The sequence below is a fragment of the Coccinella septempunctata genome, chromosome 6, assembly GCF_907165205.1.
Source record: "Coccinella septempunctata chromosome 6, icCocSept1.1, whole genome shotgun sequence".
NCBI lineage: Eukaryota > Metazoa > Arthropoda > Insecta > Coleoptera > Coccinellidae > Coccinella > Coccinella septempunctata.
Window position 1 is genome coordinate 14,883,741 of NC_058194.1, and position 24,072 is coordinate 14,907,812.

Below are 24,072 nucleotides of genomic sequence, written 5' to 3' on the forward strand. Positions count from 1 at the left end.
TGGTTGAGGGAAAAAAATATTGATTTCACCCCTGACCTCATAAAAGCGCAATTGTTGAAGATAGTCAGGCAGAACAAAGAAAAGTTTGAAAAATACATCGTGGATGAAACTGCAAAGGCCCAAAATATTACCGTTCTTAGATTACCGCCCTACCACTGCGAACTGAACCCTATTGAATTGATTTGGGCCGATGTCAAGAATTTTGTGGCAGATAAAAACACCACATTTAAAATGACTGACGTCCAAAATCTTTTTCAAGAGGCTCTCTCACGGGTTACTTCCGAAAGATGGAGAAAGTGTGTGGAACATGTCAAACAAAAAGTTGAGGTGAACATGTGGAAATTGGATAATATTATGGATGATATAACACCAGTCATCGTCAACTTAGAAGAAAGTTCTGCATCTTCTGACGACACTACGGACTAGTCACTTTTACAAAAAATATTGTAACACATTTATATACATAGTATGTATTAAAGTGGGAACTTTAGATTAATTGTTCATTACTGAGACTCGTAGATAAGCATAGGTACATATTTTTCACCGGAACTGGAACACATAAAAAGTTTTAAAATATAACGCTCTCGGAATAAAATTTATTAGTACACCTCTGCGTTATCACATTCTTGACGCGTGATCATTGCATGGTGCAATGTTTACCGTTGGCCTCTTGGATTTGGATATACTATAGTTAGCTGTTAACGAAAGACTAGAGGCACGTGTTTGTACTGTACGTTATAATTGAGTCTAATATAAACCAAGTCACTTCTCAAGTCTCATTATTCATATACTTACCACTACAGGTAGTATCCTTGTTATGTTTCCATCATGCTACAAACTTTTTCGGTTGCATACAGTTTTAAGGTCAGCCTACACATGTTCCGTACTAGCCAAGACTAAGTAGTAATTACAACATCCTAAAGATAATTTCCAACAAAAAAGCAGTGTACGGTAGGTGTTTATCCTAGTAGGTAAGAATATCAGAGATATTCTAAAAAAGTTCGCAATAATTGGAGAGTCATACTCAACTCATGTGGGAGATGAATGCTGTAGATTGTAGAGCATGAGTTTTCTCCTAGCTAATTGGTGAAGAATGTTTGTTTCGCCAGAAAAACAAGTACTGGTTTATAGCAATTGTGCAGGCAAAATCGATTTGCATTACTTAGTCAGCTTTCAGCCAATCTAGCAAACATTGCTTCAACACGGAGAGCGTTTAATAACGTTCCTAAGCAAATACTTATGTGGCCAGATTTCTGCCCTGTCCACCCTCCCTTCATGGATATTGCAAACATGCAGAAACAATAGTATTATCTCTGGAGATAAAGAGCAATTTGCTTGGACAGTGAAATATTTCAATTTATTTCGATTTTTTATAACCTTACAATAAACCAAAGTAATTCTTTGATCATGGCAGAGTGTTCTGGTACTGGATGTCGACGAGTGAGGTATCGAAAATCGATAGCCTACTCAACTCTCGTTATTATAATTCAAATTGTTTTTATCAAATTTTTATTTAGCCTATGTTCTACTCGAACATTCATGAAAAAAAAAGGAAGAAAGAAAGGAATGTAAATACAGGTACACACAACACAACACTAGAACACACTTCACAACTACACTCACAATCATTGTCTCCACTATCACAGCTCCAGGCATAGCTGTTCGAGCCAGGAAATGGCATCCGGTGTCGCGCACAACAAGTCGTCGCCTGTTCCAGGAAAGGTTGTTAGCGGGCATTCATAGGTGATGTGGCCCATTGTTTGGGAGGCAGCACCGCATTCACACTCTGGGCTGGAGCGCATTCCCCACCTATGGAGTGCCGATCCACTTCTGCCGTGACCAGTGCGTACTCTATTTAGTCGAACCCAAAGGTTGCGGGGCAAGTAAAAACCGAGGTGGTTCTTTAGAATTGAGTAAGGGGTGCCAGTTCGGTGAAACTTTGCCCTGCCAGTTCGACTGCCACTCCTGGTATCCGTCCAAGTTGTTAGTGATTAGCTGTTGTGCCGTTCTGACAGAGGAACTTCTGGATTTTAATCGTTTAAAGTGTATGAGATCCTGGTGGATTGGTAAGTCCGGGTTCGAGGTTATTTTTTTGTACTCTCGTACCAAGATCTGTTTTATGCGGATTCTCGGTGGTTCTATGTAAGATAGCACTGGCAACCACTCGACTGGTGTAGATTTAATGAATCCCGTAATTATTCTCATCGTTTGATTCAGAACTGTGTCGATTTTACATAAGTAAGGGCTGTTTATCCAAGCTGATGCGCAGTATTCGGCCGTTGGGAAGACAAGACTAAGTGCGGAAGTACGCAGGGTTGGAGCATCAGCTCCCTAGGTCGATCCAGCCAGCTTGTATAGGATGTTATTGCGGGTCCTTAGTTTCGCTGCCAAGTTGGTCAGGTGTTTGTTGAACGACAGGGTACGATCCAGCGTGACACCCAGGTATTTAGGGTTGTGATTATGGCGTGAAACACTGCCATTTAGAGTGACTCTTAGGCTGGTAGATGCCCAATCTATTATTGAGATGAAATTTTTTTATCAAATGGAGTGTTTCCATAATCAGAAAAAACCAAGAACTGTGAAAATGGTTGAGTTAGGGATTTTCATCATATGGACATAGTTCAAGCATGGGGAAGAAAAGAAATTTTCTAGTACAAGGTACCACCATCTTTGTACCTTTCAGAAAAAATATGTAGAAAGGGAGATGCAATTCAATTCAATGAACTGTGCTAACATGTAGCGATACCAAAATGACCGAATATTTCCGATCTACTATTGCACCTTCGCTATATATTCTTGCCTCTCAGTACCTTCGGAAGAATGAGGATAATAATCCATAATGATAACAATATCAAGTGCATGAAAGTTTAGTAGCATATCCATAATCGCACATCTGACGAAAGACCATTGTTTAGAGATTAGAATGTTTAGCTTTAGTACGCAAGTTTTCCTCACAAGAAACACTAAAATATTTTAGTTGTATTCTGCCTATGATAGCCACGGATATAACAAATGCTATCAGGTGATAGCATTTGTTAACCTGATAGGTATCAGGTTTCTTGCGAGAGACATTTGGGATGGTATGCCCGAATTTGCTGACTAATGCTATTACGTCGCGTGGTCTATCCGGAACGACCCACAGCCTTCCTCTCTATAGACGGCTGTGAACGACCGTAGCAAGGGAAATGAAACATCCCTGACGAGTTATAATCTGAACGTCACACTGCAGAGTATTAAAATGAGATTTGAGTAGATTGGTTGAGCGTTTCAGAACAGCGGCCTTTTTGATCATGCGTTTCGATAACCTGCTCAATCAGTACTCTATGGTGGTCTATGGTATTGGCAATTGTGAAGACTTCTTTAGGAGTCCTAGCACTCACAATTTGAGGATTGAGAAGTATCTCGCTAAAATTTGAACATCTTGGAATGGACAGTTGAGGCCACTTTCACAGTTACAGTCACAGAGATGCTTTCGCAACCGACAGAGATCTATCAGCAGTTCTATAATGACCTGAAGGTTAGGTCGTGGCAGCTGCAGATGCTTGGTGTGGGGCGGTGAAAATTTTATTACAAAATTCCCGTATGGATATACGCCGAAAGCCAGAGATCGAAAAGCAGAACGCCAAACGTTCGGACAACCCGTTTCATTATTTATTAATGCGGCATTCAGAACGAAGACGACACTGTACCTAGTACCTACGATCTATAGGCTTGTTCGTAGAGTGGTTCACAACAGTTGTGAACCACTCTACGAACAAACCTTTTATGATCACATCCTGGCTAGACTAATAGCTGACAAAGACGTCAAACATGCAGATAATTCACAGTATTTTTTTAATAACTAAATTCCATTGTTCAATAATGAGAATTTCAAAGAAAACAAAAGAGAGGATCAGATTCCAATACATATATTTTTCAAAAGTCTTCAGGAAGTCGAAATCAAATTATAAAAGAATGTACAAAATAGGACTCAAGTGTTAGGTTATACGAAGATGCAATCAACATAGTCCATTCAGTTATTATGAATTTCGAATTTACCTTTATTTCGTAATTCGACTGTAACTGATAAAAATATATTACACATTCAACTCAAAATGAACGAACTAAAAAACTTTCTCCTGAAATCGAGAATCCATTTACGGTTTCCATAAACGAACAAGTCCATCTTCACTATACGAACATATCAAGTTTTGATGTGGGTGATGTGCTATTCCTATGACATCTTTCTCATGAATCTGAAAGAAAATAATTCAGATATTTACGATACTATTTCAAACTTAGAACGTGTGTTCTAAGATTTCAAATTTATTTGAATCATGACAATCCATGCAAAAATGGATTGTCAAGACAACAAATAGTTTTTATTCAACAAAATGAGCAAAAGAAGTCGTCGACGCTTCTCATTAGAGAAAGTGAGGGAGGGTTAATTGTTGTCTTGAAACGTCATTTAATGTGTTATCTAAAAAAAATTTCATTCGTTGACAGAAAGGGGTAGCGCTAAGCCATGCAAGGACAATTGCATATGAATTCTCCGCTAGAGGCGCTAGTGTAGCATGAGTATGTCTCCAGCATATACTCAATAATACTATTATTAATGAGTCTATGTCCTCCATATATCTGTTACAGCAATACTGATAAAATACGCGTTCTATAATGTGGAAAAAAGTATAGCCAAATCGTTGGCAGGAATTGATTTACGAACAAGATATCGGTTTGTAACCAAATATTTCAATAGGGCATTTTTTCGCAGACTTTGATAGGACCGCTGACGTGCACACGAGTGTTGGTTAAGTTCATGTTTTTGTGTATCAAGTAGTTTTTATCAATTCTTATGCATTTTTTGAGAAAATGTTCAGCAAAAATTATTTATCCGTCAGTGGTGATCTGAAAGTACGGTTTGAGAGAAAAATTACAATATTATCGACAATTTTGACTCGTATAATTTGCAATTGCCATAGAATATTTGTTTGCCCCTCAAGTGACGTCAAATCCTATATTCTATTTCTTCAATATTATGATATGTGAATAGATAAGTCTCACATCATCATAAACAAACTAATCTTGGAGTAGTTTGTCAATGTTGAGGACCCAACACTAAAGTGGCGCCAACTGATAAGCACAAAAACGGTAGCCCTTATTGCGTGAACTCTATTCCCTGTGCCCAATGTGCAAACTCACTTCATGAAATGCTAACTAGTACAGTACAATGGGGCATATATAACATTGAAGAATTTTGGAATAACCACGTCTCTGTCACAAGAACAATCCGCCCCTGTTCAAATGAAATTTAGCTATCATGCTATCAGCCATCCCTACTAACAAGGCGTAGAAGGGCCAAGGAATTATTTGATTTTCAATACTGCCTTATTATAGATCTCCCGGGAACTCGAGATCCCGAGTTATAAGTCGGAGTTATCACTTATACTTTCGGATTCAACTTATTCGTGTCGTGTTCGAGGTACAATAATGATAGCTATTATGAAACAGATTTGAATATACCTTTCTTTTGAAAATTGAAGAGATATAACTAATGACATCGTATAATTAGTCATGTAATTTGTAATTTCAAGCACATTGCAAATGATTGAATTATTTTCTCCGAGAAAACTCAGTTTAAGTACTGGTGTACCTACTGATCGGCGAGAATCTGTATACTTATAGATATTCGGTATTGCAATTTCATCAAAAAATTGGCGACTTTCTTTGGAGTTAAACATTATTGGATTTCTTCAGCTTAATCGACGTGAAACAATGGTAAATTTATTGTATGATTGATTCAGCTATTTCCATCAGTTTGGAACATTCACTATAAAGTTTCGGTAAGCATTCGCCAGTCGTATTCAGGCATTATTCTGTTATTACTTTAAAAAAGTTATTCAGGCACTCATAATTCGAAGAAGAAATTGTTTCAAACTATTCTCTCTTATATTAATACAGATGTTGACTATTCAGTCGATTCATGCAATATCTAATCATTTTTCTAAAAATCTATCAACCATCACTAAATTGTTATATCTACATAATATTAATACAATAAGAAAAACTCGGAAGATAACCATAACAAAAACTACAACAAATTACAAAGGAAAACTGGAGATTTCAGATTCCTCCTTGAATACAAATTAACCTATACTATTTAATTCTATGAATCTGGCAGGCCATGGAATGGTGAGATCCACCGCCTCTGATCCATCTATTTAGAGAGAAGGATCCACAATGATGAAAATAGCCTAATAAAACCTACAATTTCTTTTCTCAAATTAAAAAATGATTTTTCAGATGGAACTTGGTTTTATCATAAACAGATTTCAGCAAGATGTCCATCATTGCAATCCCATACATAATTTTCGCGGACTGATTTTTCCTCCAAACTGATATAGCATGAACAGTTTTTGCTAAAATATTCTGTATGGTAAGTCGGAAGTCACGGACAATATCTTTTCCAGAGTTTTTGCATATTTCTTCTTACTTTTATATTCTTTTATCAATATTATGGAAAGCGAAGTTCAGTTTTTGGTAGGTTTTGAAACAGAAATCAAATTTCGTTTAATAACATGATAATCATCAGATAATAATATCAATCATTTGAATTTTGAAAATACACTGCGCAAAAAAATGCACATTATGGAAATCTCAAATTTATTCTACAACTGAAGGTGTTCTCCATGATAATTATTTTTATCAGAATTATGCATGCATATGTTATTCACTTTCAACGGTTTTCTTCAATACAGATGTTTTTTCCCAGCAGGAATAAAAAAAGATGATATCATCAGATTTTGAATGTATTGGCTCCATTCTAAAATCAGTTGTTCTCGATCAATTCTAGTGATCAATAGTTTTTCTTTCGTTTGATTTTCTACACTCTATCGCTATGCAACGCGAAACACGCAATTTCACCCAAGAGGAATGTGCCTAAGAGGTAGTTTTGCGAGAAGAAGGGTGGACATACACAAGAATTGCAGAAAGGTTTGGAGTTTCCCATACAAGTGTGTCCAGAATGTTGCAGCGATTCAGGGAGATAGGTATGAATGTCCGAAGACCAGGACAGGGTAGACCACGGGTAACAACTGCCATTCAAGAACGTTACTTGAGAGTTTCTTCGTTGAAAAAAGGGTTTGCAACCGCTCGCCTCCTTCAAATTCAGCTTGAGCAAACTCATGAAGTCGCGGCAAGAGGCCCAGCTCTTACCCCAGCCCATCGAAGGGCGCGTTTGGATTTTGCGAGAGAGCATATCCATTGGGAAGAGGCCGATTGGGAAAGAGTTCTCTTCACAGATGAGTCTAGATTCTGCCTCTACCATTGTGATCGATGTTCCCTTGTATACAGACGTCCACATGAAAGATATGTTCAGTGCAATTTCCTGAATACTACTGGTTTCGGGGGAAAATCGATTATGGTATGGGGTGGAATATCTTTGACTGCTCGCACAGACCTAGTGGTCGTTGATAATGGGGCTATGAATGCTGATAAGTATATAAGGAACATTCTTGAAGAGCATGTAGTGCCATTTGCCCCATACATTGGTGAAAATTTCATTTTTATGGACGATAATGCCAGACCCCATCGTGCGCGCATCGTTCAGGAGTACCTTGAAGAGCTTGAAGTCTCTCGAATGGAATGGCCAGCAAGAAGTCCAGATCTCAATCCGATTGAGCAGGTTTGGGACAACCTCAATAGAAGGCTGAGAAGTTCAGAAAATCATCCAGCTACTCTTAATGACTTAGGAATCCAACTCGGAGAAGTCTGGGAAGGATTAGATCAGAACATTTTAAGATCACTCATTTTGAGTATAAACCGTCGATGCCGAGCTGTAATTAACGCAAGGGGTGGAAATACCAAGTATTAAATCACCTATCAGCATTTCAGTATTTTGAAAATTGTTCATTTCTCTTCTTTCACATAAGATTCGGTGAAATCCTGAATTTTTCTTCCATTTAATGTGTCTTGTTTCGTTCAAAACCTTCCCGAGAGAACATAAAAAATAAGTTATGAAGTCAATGTAGAGTGAACTTTCAAATTGAGATTTTCAGAATGTGCGTTATATTTTTGCGCAGTGTATAATCATCATGCTATTTTCAAAGTGAAATTATTTCAAACACATAAAGCACAATTTACTTTTCGTCATTTACCAGAACGCCTTTCGTCAACAAAATTCCTGACGATGCTTTTCCGGTTCCTTTTCCGATCGAAAAAATCAGCTGACGGTTCGTTGTCGTGGGAAAAAACTTTTTATTATCATTGTAAAAAAGGAATTCTGAGAAAGTTATAGTCTAATCACTCTAATCAAACGTCGAGAAGAACATTTCTTCTAAGAACAGGCACAACATACAATACTCGACCAAAACAGCATGCGAATCAATGGAGTGAAAAGCTACTGTGCCCCACGGCAACGATCACTTAGCTGATTTTAACAAATCGGAGTTCTCTATGTGACATTGCTCAACTGTGTGTGTGTTTTGTCGTGTTCATAACCTCGAAGAAATGACGTCTGCGACTTATAAGCCGGGATTGAAAATGAAATAATTCCTTGACCCTTCTCGTACCCTACTGCTAGGAACCCACGATTCGAACAGCACCCTCCCCCACCTCTCTCGTCCTTACAGGGGGAGAATACTAACCGTTAGAGAATCAAATAGAAGAAATTTAACGGACGTAACCCTCTAAGAAATGTTAACCGTGTTTCGGGCTTTCGGCCCTCATTAGTACGGTGAAAAAGTGCAAAGATGAACGACACATCATTCATTATTATCCTTCGTTTTGCATTTGAAAAACGTCCATTCTTTATGCCTGTACATAGGATAGGATGATGCCTATTAGTTGGGGAGCCCAAGAGGAAAATTCGGGATTTACTAGAGCGTGTCAGATTAAGATATATGTATGTGGTTAATTACATCTTTAAACGCATACATACTCTTAATCTGACAATTCAAGCGTGACGAAAATGTGTGGGAGCGCGCCAAACTTGCAACAAAAAGCGTCACGTGTACATTCTCGAGCGCAGTGGCTTTTCTTCTTGTTTTGAAAAATAACGGAAAAATATATTCTGACAGTTTCAACAAGCCGAAACGATAAAAATTGGCCATACAGGTTACAATAATCACTTTTTTTGAATTATCTCCCCTCCTGGGCTTCAAATGGTTTTCGCATTCATTATAAAAGTTGTAGAGCATAACATTTTCTACAAATTTTGTCCGAAGCAATTTTTTCTACGTTTGAACGTTTTCGAGATATATGGCGATGAATGTACATTAGACTGGGTTTCTACATTGACCTTGGCCTTTCGCATGTGTGAATAAGCTCCTCGTCCTTATCGTCCTCTAACTCGAAAACGGTTAAGAGTATGTAAAATTGCTTCAGACAAAAGTTGTATAGAATTTTATTATCTAGAACTTTCATAATGAATACAGAAACGATTACAGGTACAGAAAGGGAGATCTTTTAAAACATTCTTTACCATCATTGTTAAAAATTGGAGTAATTTTTAACCCAACTCTATCAACTCAGTGACTACGTTTATCGTTACATGTTTCTGTGAACGTAACCTTAAAATCGCTGTAAATCAGCTGTTCGAAAAAACCGGTGGAACCTGTTTAATCTGCTCAATTCGATTCAATTCTCTCTAGATTCTTCGTTCGCTCAAGTGAATTGGAACTTGGTGTGAATTCTTAACGTGATTTTTTAGTGCACTCTCAACTTTCTCAGTCAGCTCAAATCTAATAATATTATTTTATATTATAACAATCAATCAATTAACATCTCAAAAGGTACAGTACTTTTTTCACTCAACAAAAAATGTAATCATTTTTTGCATGTGTCACGTTAGAATATCATTCTACATAATTTTCCTCTCAACATTCACTCCATCGCTATGCATTTTCTCACAATTACATTTGAAATATTCTGCTCTACATCTCTCTATCATAGTTGCATGTATATTTTCTCAATTTTCTCTAAATCTCTCAATCAACCACGTGCTCAATGTGCTTAACTGTCTCAACCTCCTCAAAATGCATCGATATTTCATTCGCTTACAATCACATCACCTCGAAGACCACTCACATTTTAATTTCTCTAATTTTAGCACCAAGTTCACATTTCACACCACTCTAGTAGAAGCTTATATAGTTGTATTCACTCCCATTTTGCATACATGTCACCTTTGATTAGTTTTACACCTCTTACGATCAGACTTCTCAGGCCTCTTAAGTTTCAGGTACCTCTACGCTCAAGTTGGACACTTCGAAGGCTTCTCATAGACCAGATCGAGATCCATCTCAATACACTCAGAACTCCGAACAAAGGAATACACTCAATTAACTCTCTTGGACAGACTGGTTTGTGATAACGCTCGAGGAGGTCCAACCTGATTTCAACTCAATAAGTATAATTTATTATAAACTTTGCATGTCTCTATCACCTGAAACTTATGATACCTTATTTCTTTTATCTAACGTTATGAACTGCTTTTCTTGTTTCATCTCAATCATGAATACTATTCATTAATTCTTTCTACGTTTACAATATTTCATTTCTCTACATTGCATTTGTAACACAACTCACCTCAATTTATGTACTCTCATAAAACACCTTCTGCTTTTCTAATAGATTTGCTATTCCTGTAAGCGTTGGTAATCATCTCTCTCACTCTGTCTCATTACACCTGTCTCACTACATTACATATCTCTAACTTCTCAAGTTGTCACTGCAACCTTCTGTTTTTCTGATAGCGAGACAGTTTATGAAATCGTAAACTCTATCACTGTAAACGTTGTGCTTGCATGATAACACTCACATCAATTCATAACTATCAAGCTCAATTATTATGCAACTCAAAATACATAAACACGTTTTGATGTAGATCTATCTCACTTCTCTCAATTCTTATCAAACACATAATAATTGATCTTGTTACTCGATACATGAAATTCACTCAACCTGCTCTTTCTCTCAAGCAAATACAACGTTGATTTTCTCATTGAAACATTACTCTCAAATTCTCTCAATAACTTCTCAATACTTGTAAATAGGTTCACTCTGTTTAGATGTTGTATATAATTTTACTTCATGCGAGTGTCTATTTATTATGTGACGTGTTTGATATACAATAAAGATTTTATTTTACCATCTCCAACTCAATCATTTGGTAACAGTCCACTTTTAAGTAATTGCCAAAAATCTCAACACCCAGATTTTTGAACATTTGGTCCTTCGGGCCGGATGGTTGAGTTGGAATAATCATTCATTCACATCACATTCATCTCAAAAAAGGTCATGTCTCAAAAGTCGGGAAGATCTTCTCCATCTCCAAAAGAGGATGACGCTCAACTCCAGGTCCCTCCTACTCGATCATCCAGATCTTCCACATCTTCGCAGCCTGATGTGGGACCTCAAACTCGCTCGGCTGGTCTTCCCACCAACCTCAAATTGAAAGTCGCTACTCAAATGAGTAGACTACAACTCATGAAGGACATCTTCTCCAAGCTGTCCAACGTCTCAACATGGACTGTACAAGACCTGTCACACACTCAAGAACAACTGCAAGACCTTCATCTCTCAAGATCTAGCCAGAAAACTCAACATCTCTAGAAGGAAGTCGCATGTTGTAATTGTGGGAATTCATGGAAAGACTTCTAAGACACAGGGATCTCTCGCCCTCACTCTCAAGTCGACGTATGACCATCAAACCATAAATATTGATGCTCACATTCTTTCATCATCTTTCTCTAATTTGCCTTCCTTCTGTACATGTTTTCAACAATCTCTACATCTCCAGCATCTCAAGTTAGCTGATCCAGAATACCACATCTCAAGAGCCGTCGACATCATTTTGGGTGCTGATGTATATGGCTCAGTTGTTCTTCCTCAGATGAAAAAAGGCCCTCCATCATCTCCAATCGCGCAACTCTCAATCTTCGGCTGGCTAATCCTAGGACCTGTGTGTCAAGAACAGGAACGCCTTCCAATCCAATCTCCAATGTTTCATACTGTTCAAGATGAAGACCTTCATCATCTCCTCACTAAGTTTTGGGAACAGGAAGAAATTCAACCAACGTCTACCTCACATCTTACCTCTGACGAGCAAGAATGTGAAAACCACTTTGTCTCCACTCACTCTAGGCTCTCCTCAGGGAAATACATGGTAAGATTACCATTGAAATCATCTATTGACGTCTTAGGTTCTTCCAGACAACGAGCCTTCCGATGTCTGCAAGCCTTGATTCGGAAATTCGACAAGGATCCTGGCTACTCTCTGCTCTACCACCAATTTCTCGATGAATATGAACTCCTCCAGCACATGCAACCAGTCTCGTCAGAAAAGGTCAACTCAAGATATTTTCTTCCTCATCATGGTGTTCTCAAAACAGACAGCTCTACAACGAAACTGCGAGTAGTCTTCAACGGCTCCAGCCCCACCTCGACTGGCATTTCTCTCAACGATATTATGCACACCGGAGCGAAACTACAACTCGACGTGATTGATGTTCTTATGTGGGTGCGTAAATTTAAATTTGTCTTCTCTACAGATATCACAAAGATGTACAGACAGATTCTTGTTCATCCTGATGATTGGGATCTTCAAAGCATCCTTTGGCTCGACTCAAATAACAACGTAAAGACATACCATCTCACAACAGTCACATACGGAACTAGATCAGCTCCATTTTTGGCAATCAGAGTTCTTCTCCAACTTCTCAAAGATGAGGGTCACAACTTTCCACTAGCCATTCCTCCATTAACGAAAGGTCGTTATGTTGATGATATTTGTGGTGGAGCAGATACTGAACATCAACTTCTCGAAATTGCCAAACAACTCCAGAACCTTTGCATGGCGGCCGGCCTTCCGCTAGCAAAATGGCAGTCAAACGTCTCAAGTCTCTCTCACGTCACTCAAGAGGAAGAATCAACACCCACTCCAATCTCATTCGATGAAGGTTCTCACTCAACTAAAGTGTTAGGTCTAATCTGGTACCCTCAAGAAGACTATTTCACTTTTAAAGTCAGCTCCAATCTATCTGGGTCTTTGATCACCAAGCGATCAGTTCTATCTCATATTGCAAAAATATTTGATCCACTCGGTTTAGTCTCCCCTGTTACGATTAGGGCTAAAATGTTGTTGCAGGAATTATGGCTCCAAAAGTTATCATGGGACGAACCTCTACCTCAACTACTCCAACAGAAATGGTACGACATCAGTGAAGATCTCTCCAAGCTGGCCAGCATCACAATTCCAAGATGGATTAACACTCAAGAGGGTTCTTTCATCCAACTCCACGGCTTCTCTGATGCATCTCAACTCGCCATTTCAGCCGTTCTCTACCTTCTCGTTCGAACTCCGTCCAAGGAATGCAAAGTTACAATGCTTTGCTCCAAAACCAAAGTATCGCCTTTAAAACCACTCACAATCCCGAGACTCGAATTATCAGCTGCTCTTCTCCTCTCTCGACTCGTTAATTATGCGCATAATGTTTTAGCTCTCAACATTCACTCAACCACTCTATGGACGGACTCCTCAATCACTCTAGCTTGGATCAACACTCACCCTTCACGTTGGAAGGACTTTGTACGGAACAGAGTTGCAACAATCCAAGATCTAACTCCAAGGGCCCATTGGAGGTATATTTCCGGCAAAGACAATCCTGCTGACTGTGCATCACGAGGGTTAACTTCATCTCAACTTCGCAACCACTCGCTATGGTGGACGGGACCACCATGGCTTTCCAAGTCAGAAGATTCATGGCCAAATCGTCAGCCGGCACCGACAATCGACCATGAATCAGAAGCAAGACCAGTCATCTCCATACTCACCTCCACTACGTCAGACTACTTATGGGATCTCATCTACAGGTATTCCAATTTGAATAAATTGTTAAGAATCACCTCTATTTGTTCAAAGATTCTCGCACGACTCCAACGCAAGCTGGATCCAGCACACCTCACACACCTGACTTCAACTGACTTGGAAGCATCTCGAATTTTCTGGATAAAGGCAACTCAAAAAGTCTACTTTCCACATGAACTCAAGGCTCTTCAATCACACACTCCACTTCTCTCTTCACATGTATTCAGTAGACTTACTGCATTCCTCGACAACAATGGTGTAATTCGTGTAGGCGGACGAATTTCCCATTCTCAACTCGACCCAGATAGCAAGCATCCAATTATTCTTCCTCGACACTCTCAATTTACTTCTTTGGTTATAGATGAAACTCACCAAACAACTCTACATGCAAGGCACTGTGGCACCGCTCTCAACAACTCATGGCACAACTACCCACATCTCAAGTGCAGCCATCTCATCCATTCCTCCACACTCTGAGGATTGAAAGCAGTCTTTTCACTCCAGTTATGGGTGGATTGAGTAGCTCAGACACTGGAGTGATGGATTACCTCAACTTCCTCACAATGGATTATTTACGAAGATCTACTCGATTATAATCAACTCCGTTAATTATGGCGGCCGGAATGTTAAAAATTGGAGTAATTTTTAACCCAACTCTATCAACTCAGTGACTACGTTTATCGTTACATGTTTCTGTGAACGTAACCTTAAAATCGCTGTAAATCAGCTGTTCGAAAAAACCGGTGGAACCTGTTTAATCTGCTCAATTCGATTCAATTCTCTCTAGATTCTTCGTTCGCTCAAGTGAATTGGAACTTGGTGTGAATTCTTAACGTGATTTTTTAGTGCACTCTCAACTTTCTCAGTCAGCTCAAATCTAATAATATTATTTTATATTATAACAATCAATCAATTAACATCTCAAAAGGTACAGTACTTTTTTCACTCAACAAAAAATGTAATCATTTTTTGCATGTGTCACGTTAGAATATCATTCTACATAATTTTCCTCTCAACATTCACTCCATCGCTATGCATTTTCTCACAATTACATTTGAAATATTCTGCTCTACATCTCTCTATCATAGTTGCATGTATATTTTCTCAATTTTCTCTAAATCTCTCAATCAACCACGTGCTCAATGTGCTTAACTGTCTCAACCTCCTCAAAATGCATCGATATTTCATTCGCTTACAATCACATCACCTCGAAGACCACTCACATTTTAATTTCTCTAATTTTAGCACCAAGTTCACATTTCACACCACTCTAGTAGAAGCTTATATAGTTGTATTCACTCCCATTTTGCATACATGTCACCTTTGATTAGTTTTACACCTCTTACGATCAGACTTCTCAGGCCTCTTAAGTTTCAGGTACCTCTACGCTCAAGTTGGACACTTCGAAGGCTTCTCATAGACCAGATCGAGATCCATCTCAATACACTCAGAACTCCGAACAAAGGAATACACTCAATTAACTCTCTTGGACAGACTGGTTTGTGATAACGCTCGAGGAGGTCCAACCTGATTTCAACTCAATAAGTATAATTTATTATAAACTTTGCATGTCTCTATCACCTGAAACTTATGATACCTTATTTCTTTTATCTAACGTTATGAACTGCTTTTCTTGTTTCATCTCAATCATGAATACTATTCATTAATTCTTTCTACGTTTACAATATTTCATTTCTCTACATTGCATTTGTAACACAACTCACCTCAATTTATGTACTCTCATAAAACACCTTCTGCTTTTCTAATAGATTTGCTATTCCTGTAAGCGTTGGTAATCATCTCTCTCACTCTGTCTCATTACACCTGTCTCACTACATTACATATCTCTAACTTCTCAAGTTGTCACTGCAACCTTCTGTTTTTCTGATAGCGAGACAGTTTATGAAATCGTAAACTCTATCACTGTAAACGTTGTGCTTGCATGATAACACTCACATCAATTCATAACTATCAAGCTCAATTATTATGCAACTCAAAATACATAAACACGTTTTGATGTAGATCTATCTCACTTCTCTCAATTCTTATCAAACACATAATAATTGATCTTGTTACTCGATACATGAAATTCACTCAACCTGCTCTTTCTCTCAAGCAAATACAACGTTGATTTTCTCATTGAAACATTACTCTCAAATTCTCTCAATAACTTCTCAATACTTGTAAATAGGTTCACTCTGTTTAGATGTTGTATATAATTTTACTTCATGCGAGTGTCTATTTATTATGTGACGTGTTTGATATACAATAAAGATTTTATTTTACCATCTCCAACTCAATCATTTGGTAACAGTCCACTTTTAAGTAATTGCCAAAAATCTCAACACCCAGATTTTTGAACAATCATCTTTAAACTGTCAGATTAAGAAAACCCCCCCCTGATTAGGGTCAGATTAATGGGTCACAACCGAGATTAACCATCTGTATGAAAATCTGACCCTCTCGAGTATGTACAAAAGTACAGTGACTCTAACGAGACAGTGGCGACAATTGTGGTCTCATTTTTCATCGTTTTAGCAAGAATATGACGGATTTGGTCAGGTGACGTGATGTGAGCCAATCCGCATTCCGAATTAGGGATCATAGCATTGAAATCTGTGCTTCTAAGCCGCCATATTCTTGCTAAATTTCCAATTGTCGCCACTGTGTTTGATAGAGTCACACAGAGTACAAGTAACGATTTTTTTTGCATTTTCAAACAACCGCTGTGACCTTGCGTCACATTCGAATTGTCAGTCCCTTGAAAAGTAGCTCCCTTTGGATCCAATTAACATTTCCTCTAAAAACTTGACACGCTCGAAAAACATTTTCTTCTACTATTTTTAACTCTTCCGTACGGCCAGCCTCACCACACAAACTGTAAGATTAACATGAATTTATTATCAGAGACACGTAGGGCATACCGTCGCCTTGGACGGGAATGGGTCTAATCCACAATTTTAGGTTTTCTGAGTTAGAACTGTAGACAACTTCAAAAAAGCTCAAATTTTGTAGTAGTGAAGACATTCAATCGATTTGTAGCTTATTGGTCGAGTTCTAACAAAATTGCTAAAAGATCTAAGGAACAAATTTTTTAAGTGCATAGAACCTAGCGGCTTGGACCGTTCCACTACTGTTTTCTACAGGGCTGATTTGAAATATTCAATAGGAGTCAAAAGTAGTAACCCAAATTTGACAAGCTGAGACTTGAATTCTATAGTTCTAGTCGTGAGCTAGGCGTTAATGATTTTCTAGAGCGAAAAAAGTTCAAATGTGTTTTACTCGAAATTTATATTGAGTGGATTAGACCCATTCACGTCCAAGGCGACGATATACAGTACCCTAATCTGACACGCTCGAGTATGTAGACCTGACGATCTTTGAGAACCTACAGACGCTTTCCTCACCGCTGAAAGTGCATACATCATAGAACCTTTTTTTCTTTCTACCATCTATTCTTCAAAATCCACTAGGTGCCCACGACGCTCGGACTCAATCCCGATTTAGCATCGTCGGCTCCCCAACTACATATATATAAAACTACGCTCCGTGCGCCCTATGCTGTGCACTCCTCTGTCGGTGCGAGACCGGCGTTCTCGGTTTATGCTTACGGAGCAGATTAGGAAGCGCTATCAATAAAGGTGGTCGGTAAGCTTTCGGTAGCGCGAAATGAATTAATGGCCTCAGATTTAAACAACTGATTTACTATACTCACATTCAGTGTCCTCTCAAGTTTTCCAGAATTTGTGGAGAAACAATACAATACCATATCTTCTCCAACACAATATATCCAGTCGCCTCTTGGAGATACAGTGGAACAAACAAAGTCACCACCTTCCCTTTTACCACTAGCAAAGGATCTCACAATCTGAAAATATAAGGCTGAGTATTATAAACTATTCATCTAAGATGCAAAATCTTACTTGTCCTTGAAGATTCATAATAACAGCTGTGTTACTTCTGTTACAAACAACAAAATGTTCTGGATTCTTGGCAAAATTGTGTATGTTGTTCACAGTTGTATCACCGGCTCCAAATGATTTGAATGTACTTATACACTCTGTTGTTTTTAGATTCCAAACTTTAACTGACCCATCTGAAGAGGCGCTGTTATGATATAGGAATGAATAAGTTATAGTGAACTAATGTGGCTGATACTTGATTAAAATCCATAATTAAACTAAAAACATGATTCACACTACGATAACTTTGTTGACAACTGCACATATATATAGTTTAACCCATCAGAAGATGCAATTTCGATAGCGCAACTCCTGTTGTGGTTAAATCGAAGTGAAAATCATCTAATTCAGTTTAAATTTTTTTTTTAATAAGTTTCAAAAGCTTTTGAGATGCAAGTTATGTTTCCTTTCAAATATCACTCACCTCAATACATTATGTCCATCTTGAGTAAATATAACTTCATTCACAAACGATGAATGTCCTCTGAATTCCTTTAAAGTTTTTCCTGATTTCAGTCCATGCAGCCTGAAATAACAAATTTCAAGTGATACCAGACAGAACTTACTTTGTGTTGAACACACACTTCTTGAGTAGGGCTTATTTCTTGAGTACAATTCGAAGTTTATCCTCTATTCACCAATCATTGAAATTATTTTTAGTTAGCTGCTATACATTGAAAAACTTATAATTCACCTGATAGAATGGTCAAATGATGCACTCAGTACTTGGCTGTTGTCTCGTGAAAATTGTAGGCAGGTTATACCTTTACTATGCGCTTTTTCAATTTTTCTCAAACACTGTCCTGAACTGATTCTCCACACTTTAATACCACCTGTTTGTGATCCAGAAACCAGCATTTCGCTGTCTCTTGAAAAGGCTAAACAGAGAACAGCATGTTCCATTACCATATAATTATCCTAGAAAAAAATATTCTTGTTTTTATGGGGGTTCCTAAAATTTTTAACAAAATGGGGAGGAAATTCGGACTTTGGATGTAATTTAATTTTATGCATTTATTTGAGGTTTTTTGGGGAATTTCACCAAAATTCTCTAACAGAGTTACTCATTCTCGAAGCATTAAAAAGCAAAAGGTGGCATATTTCTTCATTAAAACCGGTCATATGGCAACTGTACCTCTGGAAAATCATCTCAGCTTAACCATCGGTCGATCGAGAGAAACCAATTCCAAACGACGAATGATTTTGCATCACCAATACAAGCTAACACACATCATAATAAACAAGAAAAAAATCGAATTGATAGGACATCACTGTCATCAGCCCAACTTGGCACCCAATTTCTTCTTGTTTTTATTAATAAAAGATAAAGTGAGATGAAGCATGTTTTAGAGCTATCATCTTCTGACTGGAAATAGTGCTTTGAATGGTGGTTCAATCGCGAAACTATATAGATCTTAACTTTTGCAGTTCACATTCTAGACAAGTAGACTCCAAAAAACGAAAATCGCCATCCAGGATCTTTCTCGAATACTACTAGAGCTCAACTAATGCATCTTGCTTTTATACAAAAGCTACAATTTGGGTCTTTCGACTGATTGAAGTAGAAAAACTTTCATGGCACATAAATGATCATTCAACTCCAATAAATACACTTACTTGTGCTTGATATTTGAGATCTTTTCTTATTTTCCCTGTTGTGAAATTCCAAACTTCTATGATACCATCCACGCTACCCGTAATTAGATATTGACCATCAGGGGAGAACCTAGCACATTCAACATGGGATTTTTGACCGAACTTGATTTGTTTTGCCATTTGCGTAGGAAATTGTTCGTCTTCCTGATCTCTTATGGCTGCCTTTCCTCTGAATAAATCAATTGTGGTTCCAGGGGGCAGCAGACCTTGGTGTTGCTGCCATTTCAATGCCTGGCCCAATAATGCCAAAAGTCGAGATGATGGAACCACTGATACTTCTCCAGAAAGAGCATGAGCTATAGCTGCCCTACGTTTTTCTTTGCTACTTCCATCTGCATAAGCTTCGCGTGGATCAAAGTATGACCTAGCAAGCAGATTTTCTGAAAAGTAAAAAATGAATTAAAATTCAGTAAATGTATAACATCTTACTTACCCAAGTGAATATATCTCTCTGGTTCATTTTGTTTCAGCATAATCATTGGATCTGTCTGTCGCAATAATGATCGTGCGGCACCTAGTTCACGCAATTCAATCAATTCCAAAACAATCTGAAATTTAATTTTTCAGTTAGTTCAAGTTATGGCAATATGCAGCCATACTAACTTGTTCATATAAATCGATAAGTTTTTTATCTGGTAACTTCAAGGACTGTATTGCCTTCAATACGGTATCCCAGTGTCCATTATTAATATCTGCACAAAAGCCATCAACGCTATCCACTGTATTAAGAGTAACTCCAGTTTCTTCCTAGAAAATTTTTTCTACAACTAATATATTTTAATCATTTCCAATATGTAAATTTCTCAAGGAACCATCTGTTTATATACAGGGTGTCCGCGCCATGGGGCAGCGGTCGATTACTCTAATTCTATTAACTTTACAAAAAGGAGTTTCGAATAAAACTTTCCCTTTTTTTGAGTAGGAGCATCTCCTAAAATTATTTAAAACTATACAAAGTGTTTCGTTTCTTCTTCAGAGCTGTCAACTTCGTTATTTTAAGTGGAACACCCTATATATTTTTACATTTCCGAATTCCTTGTTAAATTTGAAAATGAGTTTGATAACACAATTATGTCTGAATTCTCAACGGTTATCGAGTTTTTCTGTTCATTATTGAAACATTTTTTGTTCGCTTTTAGTTGTTTCAAATAATTAAGAGAAAAAAAAATGTGTTTAAAAAAATGAAGATTTTGATGAATTTCTGTTTTGATAATAGATCTATGTTTTCGTGGATCCTGTATATAATATGGTTATTTACAAACAAAATTTTTAGTGTTTCATTTATTGACTAGACATAGTCCAAATTGTAATCTATTACATAGAATAGGGACGGAGCTATAGTCCTAAGTACCTCAAACTGTCAAAATATTAATAAAAAGTTTGAATTAGGAATGTGGGTTGAGTGACAACACCATTTCAGAGTTTTACAACATTACGTTACAACAAACTACGCTCAAAGTATTCCAGAAATTTCATTGCGTCAACAAAGATTAGATACTGACCATGGTTTCGGTCATATTTGAAATCGTCAGAGCAACAAAACTCCTTCGTCAACGAAATTGAAATTATAGGGTGTGTTCACAAACTTACTCCGAGAGTAGAGTATGAGTATGGCTATGCTCAGAGAGAATACTCTGAGGAACTAAAAGTATGCTCAGAGAGCATACTCTGAGGAACTAAAAGTACGTTTGTGAACGCTTCGTGAATCAGAGCTTACTCAGAGTAAGTTTGTGAACGCAACCATAATGGATTGCCGGCTCCTTTTATTTCATTTCAATAGCGGATATCAGTAGCGACATCTGACAGAGAAACGGGAACCAACCCAATTAAATTTCCTAAATCTCATAGCGAATATAGCAGCAGAGACTCTGATAGCAGTATGCATTCATAATATGCTTAATTCCTCAATTGATAATTTTCAACGAAAATGGTCCCATATTCGAAATACTATCATAATATGGATTTTGCGTCCCTAGATTATAATTAGTAGGTATACTATAAGTAGGTTATCTTTCTAGCCATCGAATTGCAGTTTTTGCCAAAAACAATTAGGATTATCAACTTCGAGTTTTTTTGATAAACAGATCATTTCTGAGATTCCTATTGATTGTTAAACGTTCTCTTCTTCTTATTTAGCGAACATAAATTCTGTTCTGTAACAAATGGTAACTGAAAAATGGCTAATCTTCATGTAATGTGTCTGTGTAGACTTACTGTTGCTTTTCAGAAAAACTGAGCTTGATATAAACAAATTCCTTAGAATGAAACATATCCAACTTCCACTTTAGTTACGTCCTAAATTCGTCTCTTCCTTATGAATGTCAATAAAAATACATAACTAAAATAAGCAATTTAATTGCTCCCATCAAATCATTTTTCTTTCTTCTTTCATTTTCATCCCAGAACTAGGATAAGAGTCATGTCCTGCATTACAACAACTATGAAATAATATTACCGAAAAAGATATAAAAGGAGGTGCAATTCTGTTCAAAGCTGATTTGTAGGGTAATGACATATTGAGTGGTGAGGTCGAGCTCAACTGACAGAACTGGGTTCCATATTAGCAGTGGCATAGCATAGACAATGGATATTGTTATGAAGAAGACAATTTAAAATAACTTCAACTTTTAAGAGAAAAAGTTGTTAATCTAATGATTAACTAATTAGAAGTTCTGAAGATACTTGTACTGGTGAGTAAGGCGTGACTTAATTTCATGATAGCTATAGCACACTAAAGATACCCTAATGACCCAATCTCTTATTGTGCTTCCTTTCTAAATCTTCTTGATATAACCTAGAAGTTTGAATATAACTACAGCAATAGCTGTTTTTAAATAAAAAATTTTGAAGGAGGCTGTGGGTAGAATAAGGTTGAGAAACTCTGACCTAAATCTATCGGATCTCTGGAAGTATTCTCCATTCTTTAAATATTCCTTCAAAATGGAAAAGCAAGGTGAAATTTACCCTGCTCCACATAAATTTGCTACAACTTCTATGGACAGACATAAAAGGCATGAAATTAACAGAATATATTGAATGCTGGCAAGGGTTAAAAAGTCATATGAAATCTTCCAACGACACCTAACAGGCAACAATTCAATTCAATACCCTTTTTACAATTCCTGGGGTGTGTTCATAAACTTACTCCGAGAGTAGAGTATGAGTATGGTCATGCTCAGAGAGCATACTCTGAGGAACTAAAAGTACTTTTGTGAACGCTTCGGGTAATCAGAGCTTACTCAGAGCTTGCTCTGAGTAAGTTTGTGAACGCAACCTTGGAATAAAGATGATGACATGTATCCAATTGCTCCATGCCCCCAACAGTGCCTATGAGAAGGGGCTCTGGAAAAGTTCATTCTGACTTCTTATCAATGCTGATGGAAATCTGATTAGTGAAATGTGATTATCATTGTATGTCGTTAGGCATCTACTTTAATTCCTTAATTTCCATCAGCTTCGTTACTGTAGTTAAAAGAAATATTTCTTCTCTGATGCATTTTGACTTCGATTTTGATAGAAAAATGCAGTTTTAGCAAACTAGGAGTATGGACAGATGCTACCCTCTCTGTTCTGGAGATTGTGTGATGAAATCAAACTGAATCATGGTCTACTATATTATGTAGCTTGGAAGTTACTTTATAACTTCCTAGCCTGTGCTTGCATTCAATATATTCCCATATAGTTTAAGATTATCAGAATTGCTGTTCTAGTAAGTATGGACTTTGGATAACAAATCATCAGAATGTTTGTGAATTTTTCGCTAGATATTGACCAATAACATTTTGTGGTGAATAAAAACGGTTGTGCATCTCTAAAGTCATTCAGAAAAGTGTCTTATGTTTTGCCTATTGAATATTTCTTTCTCAATATTCACCTGAAGAGTGTGTAGTGTTCTATAAAGGTTGGATTCCTTTAAATACTGTTGTATCAAACGAATAACACTGCAAAAAAATATGGATCAATAATTGAGTTCAGATAATGTTATGTTTCAACTCACTCTGCTGATTCTATTTCAATAGACATTTTCTCTTAAATATTACGAAAAAATTATCAGTCAAAATAAATCTACGATCAGAAAAACTTTTTCTGTTTGTTTGGTTAATTCAAACATAACCTCAATCAGAGTTTGTCTCTGACCTCGTTTCGCATATTACAGATTCTCTGTAATCTGTGCCTCGATTTTGACAAGAGATCCAGTAGAGCGGTGTGAAGTTGGCTGACAGAATCCCGAAGATGCCCGAAGTCACAGAACATCGAATCGAACAGAGAATCGAAGTGGCGATGGCCGGCAGTGGCGTACGCTTCTCTTATTATCGCCGAAAAGTCGCTTCTGCAATACGGAATGAGATTAGCTGTTGAAAGAATATAAATATTTGATGTTCGGTATATATAAATTTGATAATTCGAACAATTCGTTGGAAAAATAAAATTGTTCGATATAATTTTTCGATAAATTGAACTGAAATCGTCTAGGCGCGAAGTTTTTTCTATATAACTTCTAAGTTTAAACGACTGTCGAAATAAGATTTTCACACAAATGACTGTAGACTATTCAGGATTCATATTCTGTGAAAAAATTTTTTGCACCCCTTGCAGACTATCCTTTTTCGA

The 24,072-nt window shown here is 37.4% G+C and overlaps 1 protein-coding gene across 1 annotated transcript; it reads right to left on the reverse strand.

Annotated features, from left to right (window-relative positions):
- Positions 1-3,892: 3,892 nt before the first annotated feature.
- Positions 3,893-23,596, reverse strand: LOC123315366 (WD40 repeat-containing protein SMU1). The gene is made up of 10 exons (XM_044901031.1): positions 23,459-23,596; positions 23,336-23,402; positions 20,065-20,208; positions 19,895-20,009; positions 19,423-19,841; positions 18,500-18,723; positions 18,230-18,331; positions 17,767-17,950; positions 17,559-17,711; positions 3,893-4,235 (listed from the first exon to the last, which is right to left on the reverse strand). The coding sequence occupies exons 1-10, from the start codon at positions 23,482-23,484 to the stop codon at positions 4,137-4,139; spliced, it is 1,533 nt and encodes a 510-aa protein (XP_044756966.1). The 5' UTR covers positions 23,485-23,596; the 3' UTR covers positions 3,893-4,136.
- Positions 23,597-24,072: the final 476 nt, after the last annotated feature.

Excerpts from the sequence above, each read along its gene's own strand:
- LOC123315366 (XM_044901031.1), bottom strand. The coding sequence starts at position 23,484 with ATGTCTATTGAAATAGAATCAGCAGA. Across the intron at positions 23,403-23,458 it reads ATTGAAATAGAATCAGCAGA|TGTTATTCGTTTGATACAAC; the intron begins GTGAGTTGAAAC and ends ATTTTTTTGCAG. Across the intron at positions 17,951-18,229 it reads GATGGACATAATGTATTGAG|CGCCTCTTCAGATGGGTCAG; the intron begins GTGAGTGATATT and ends ATATCATAACAG.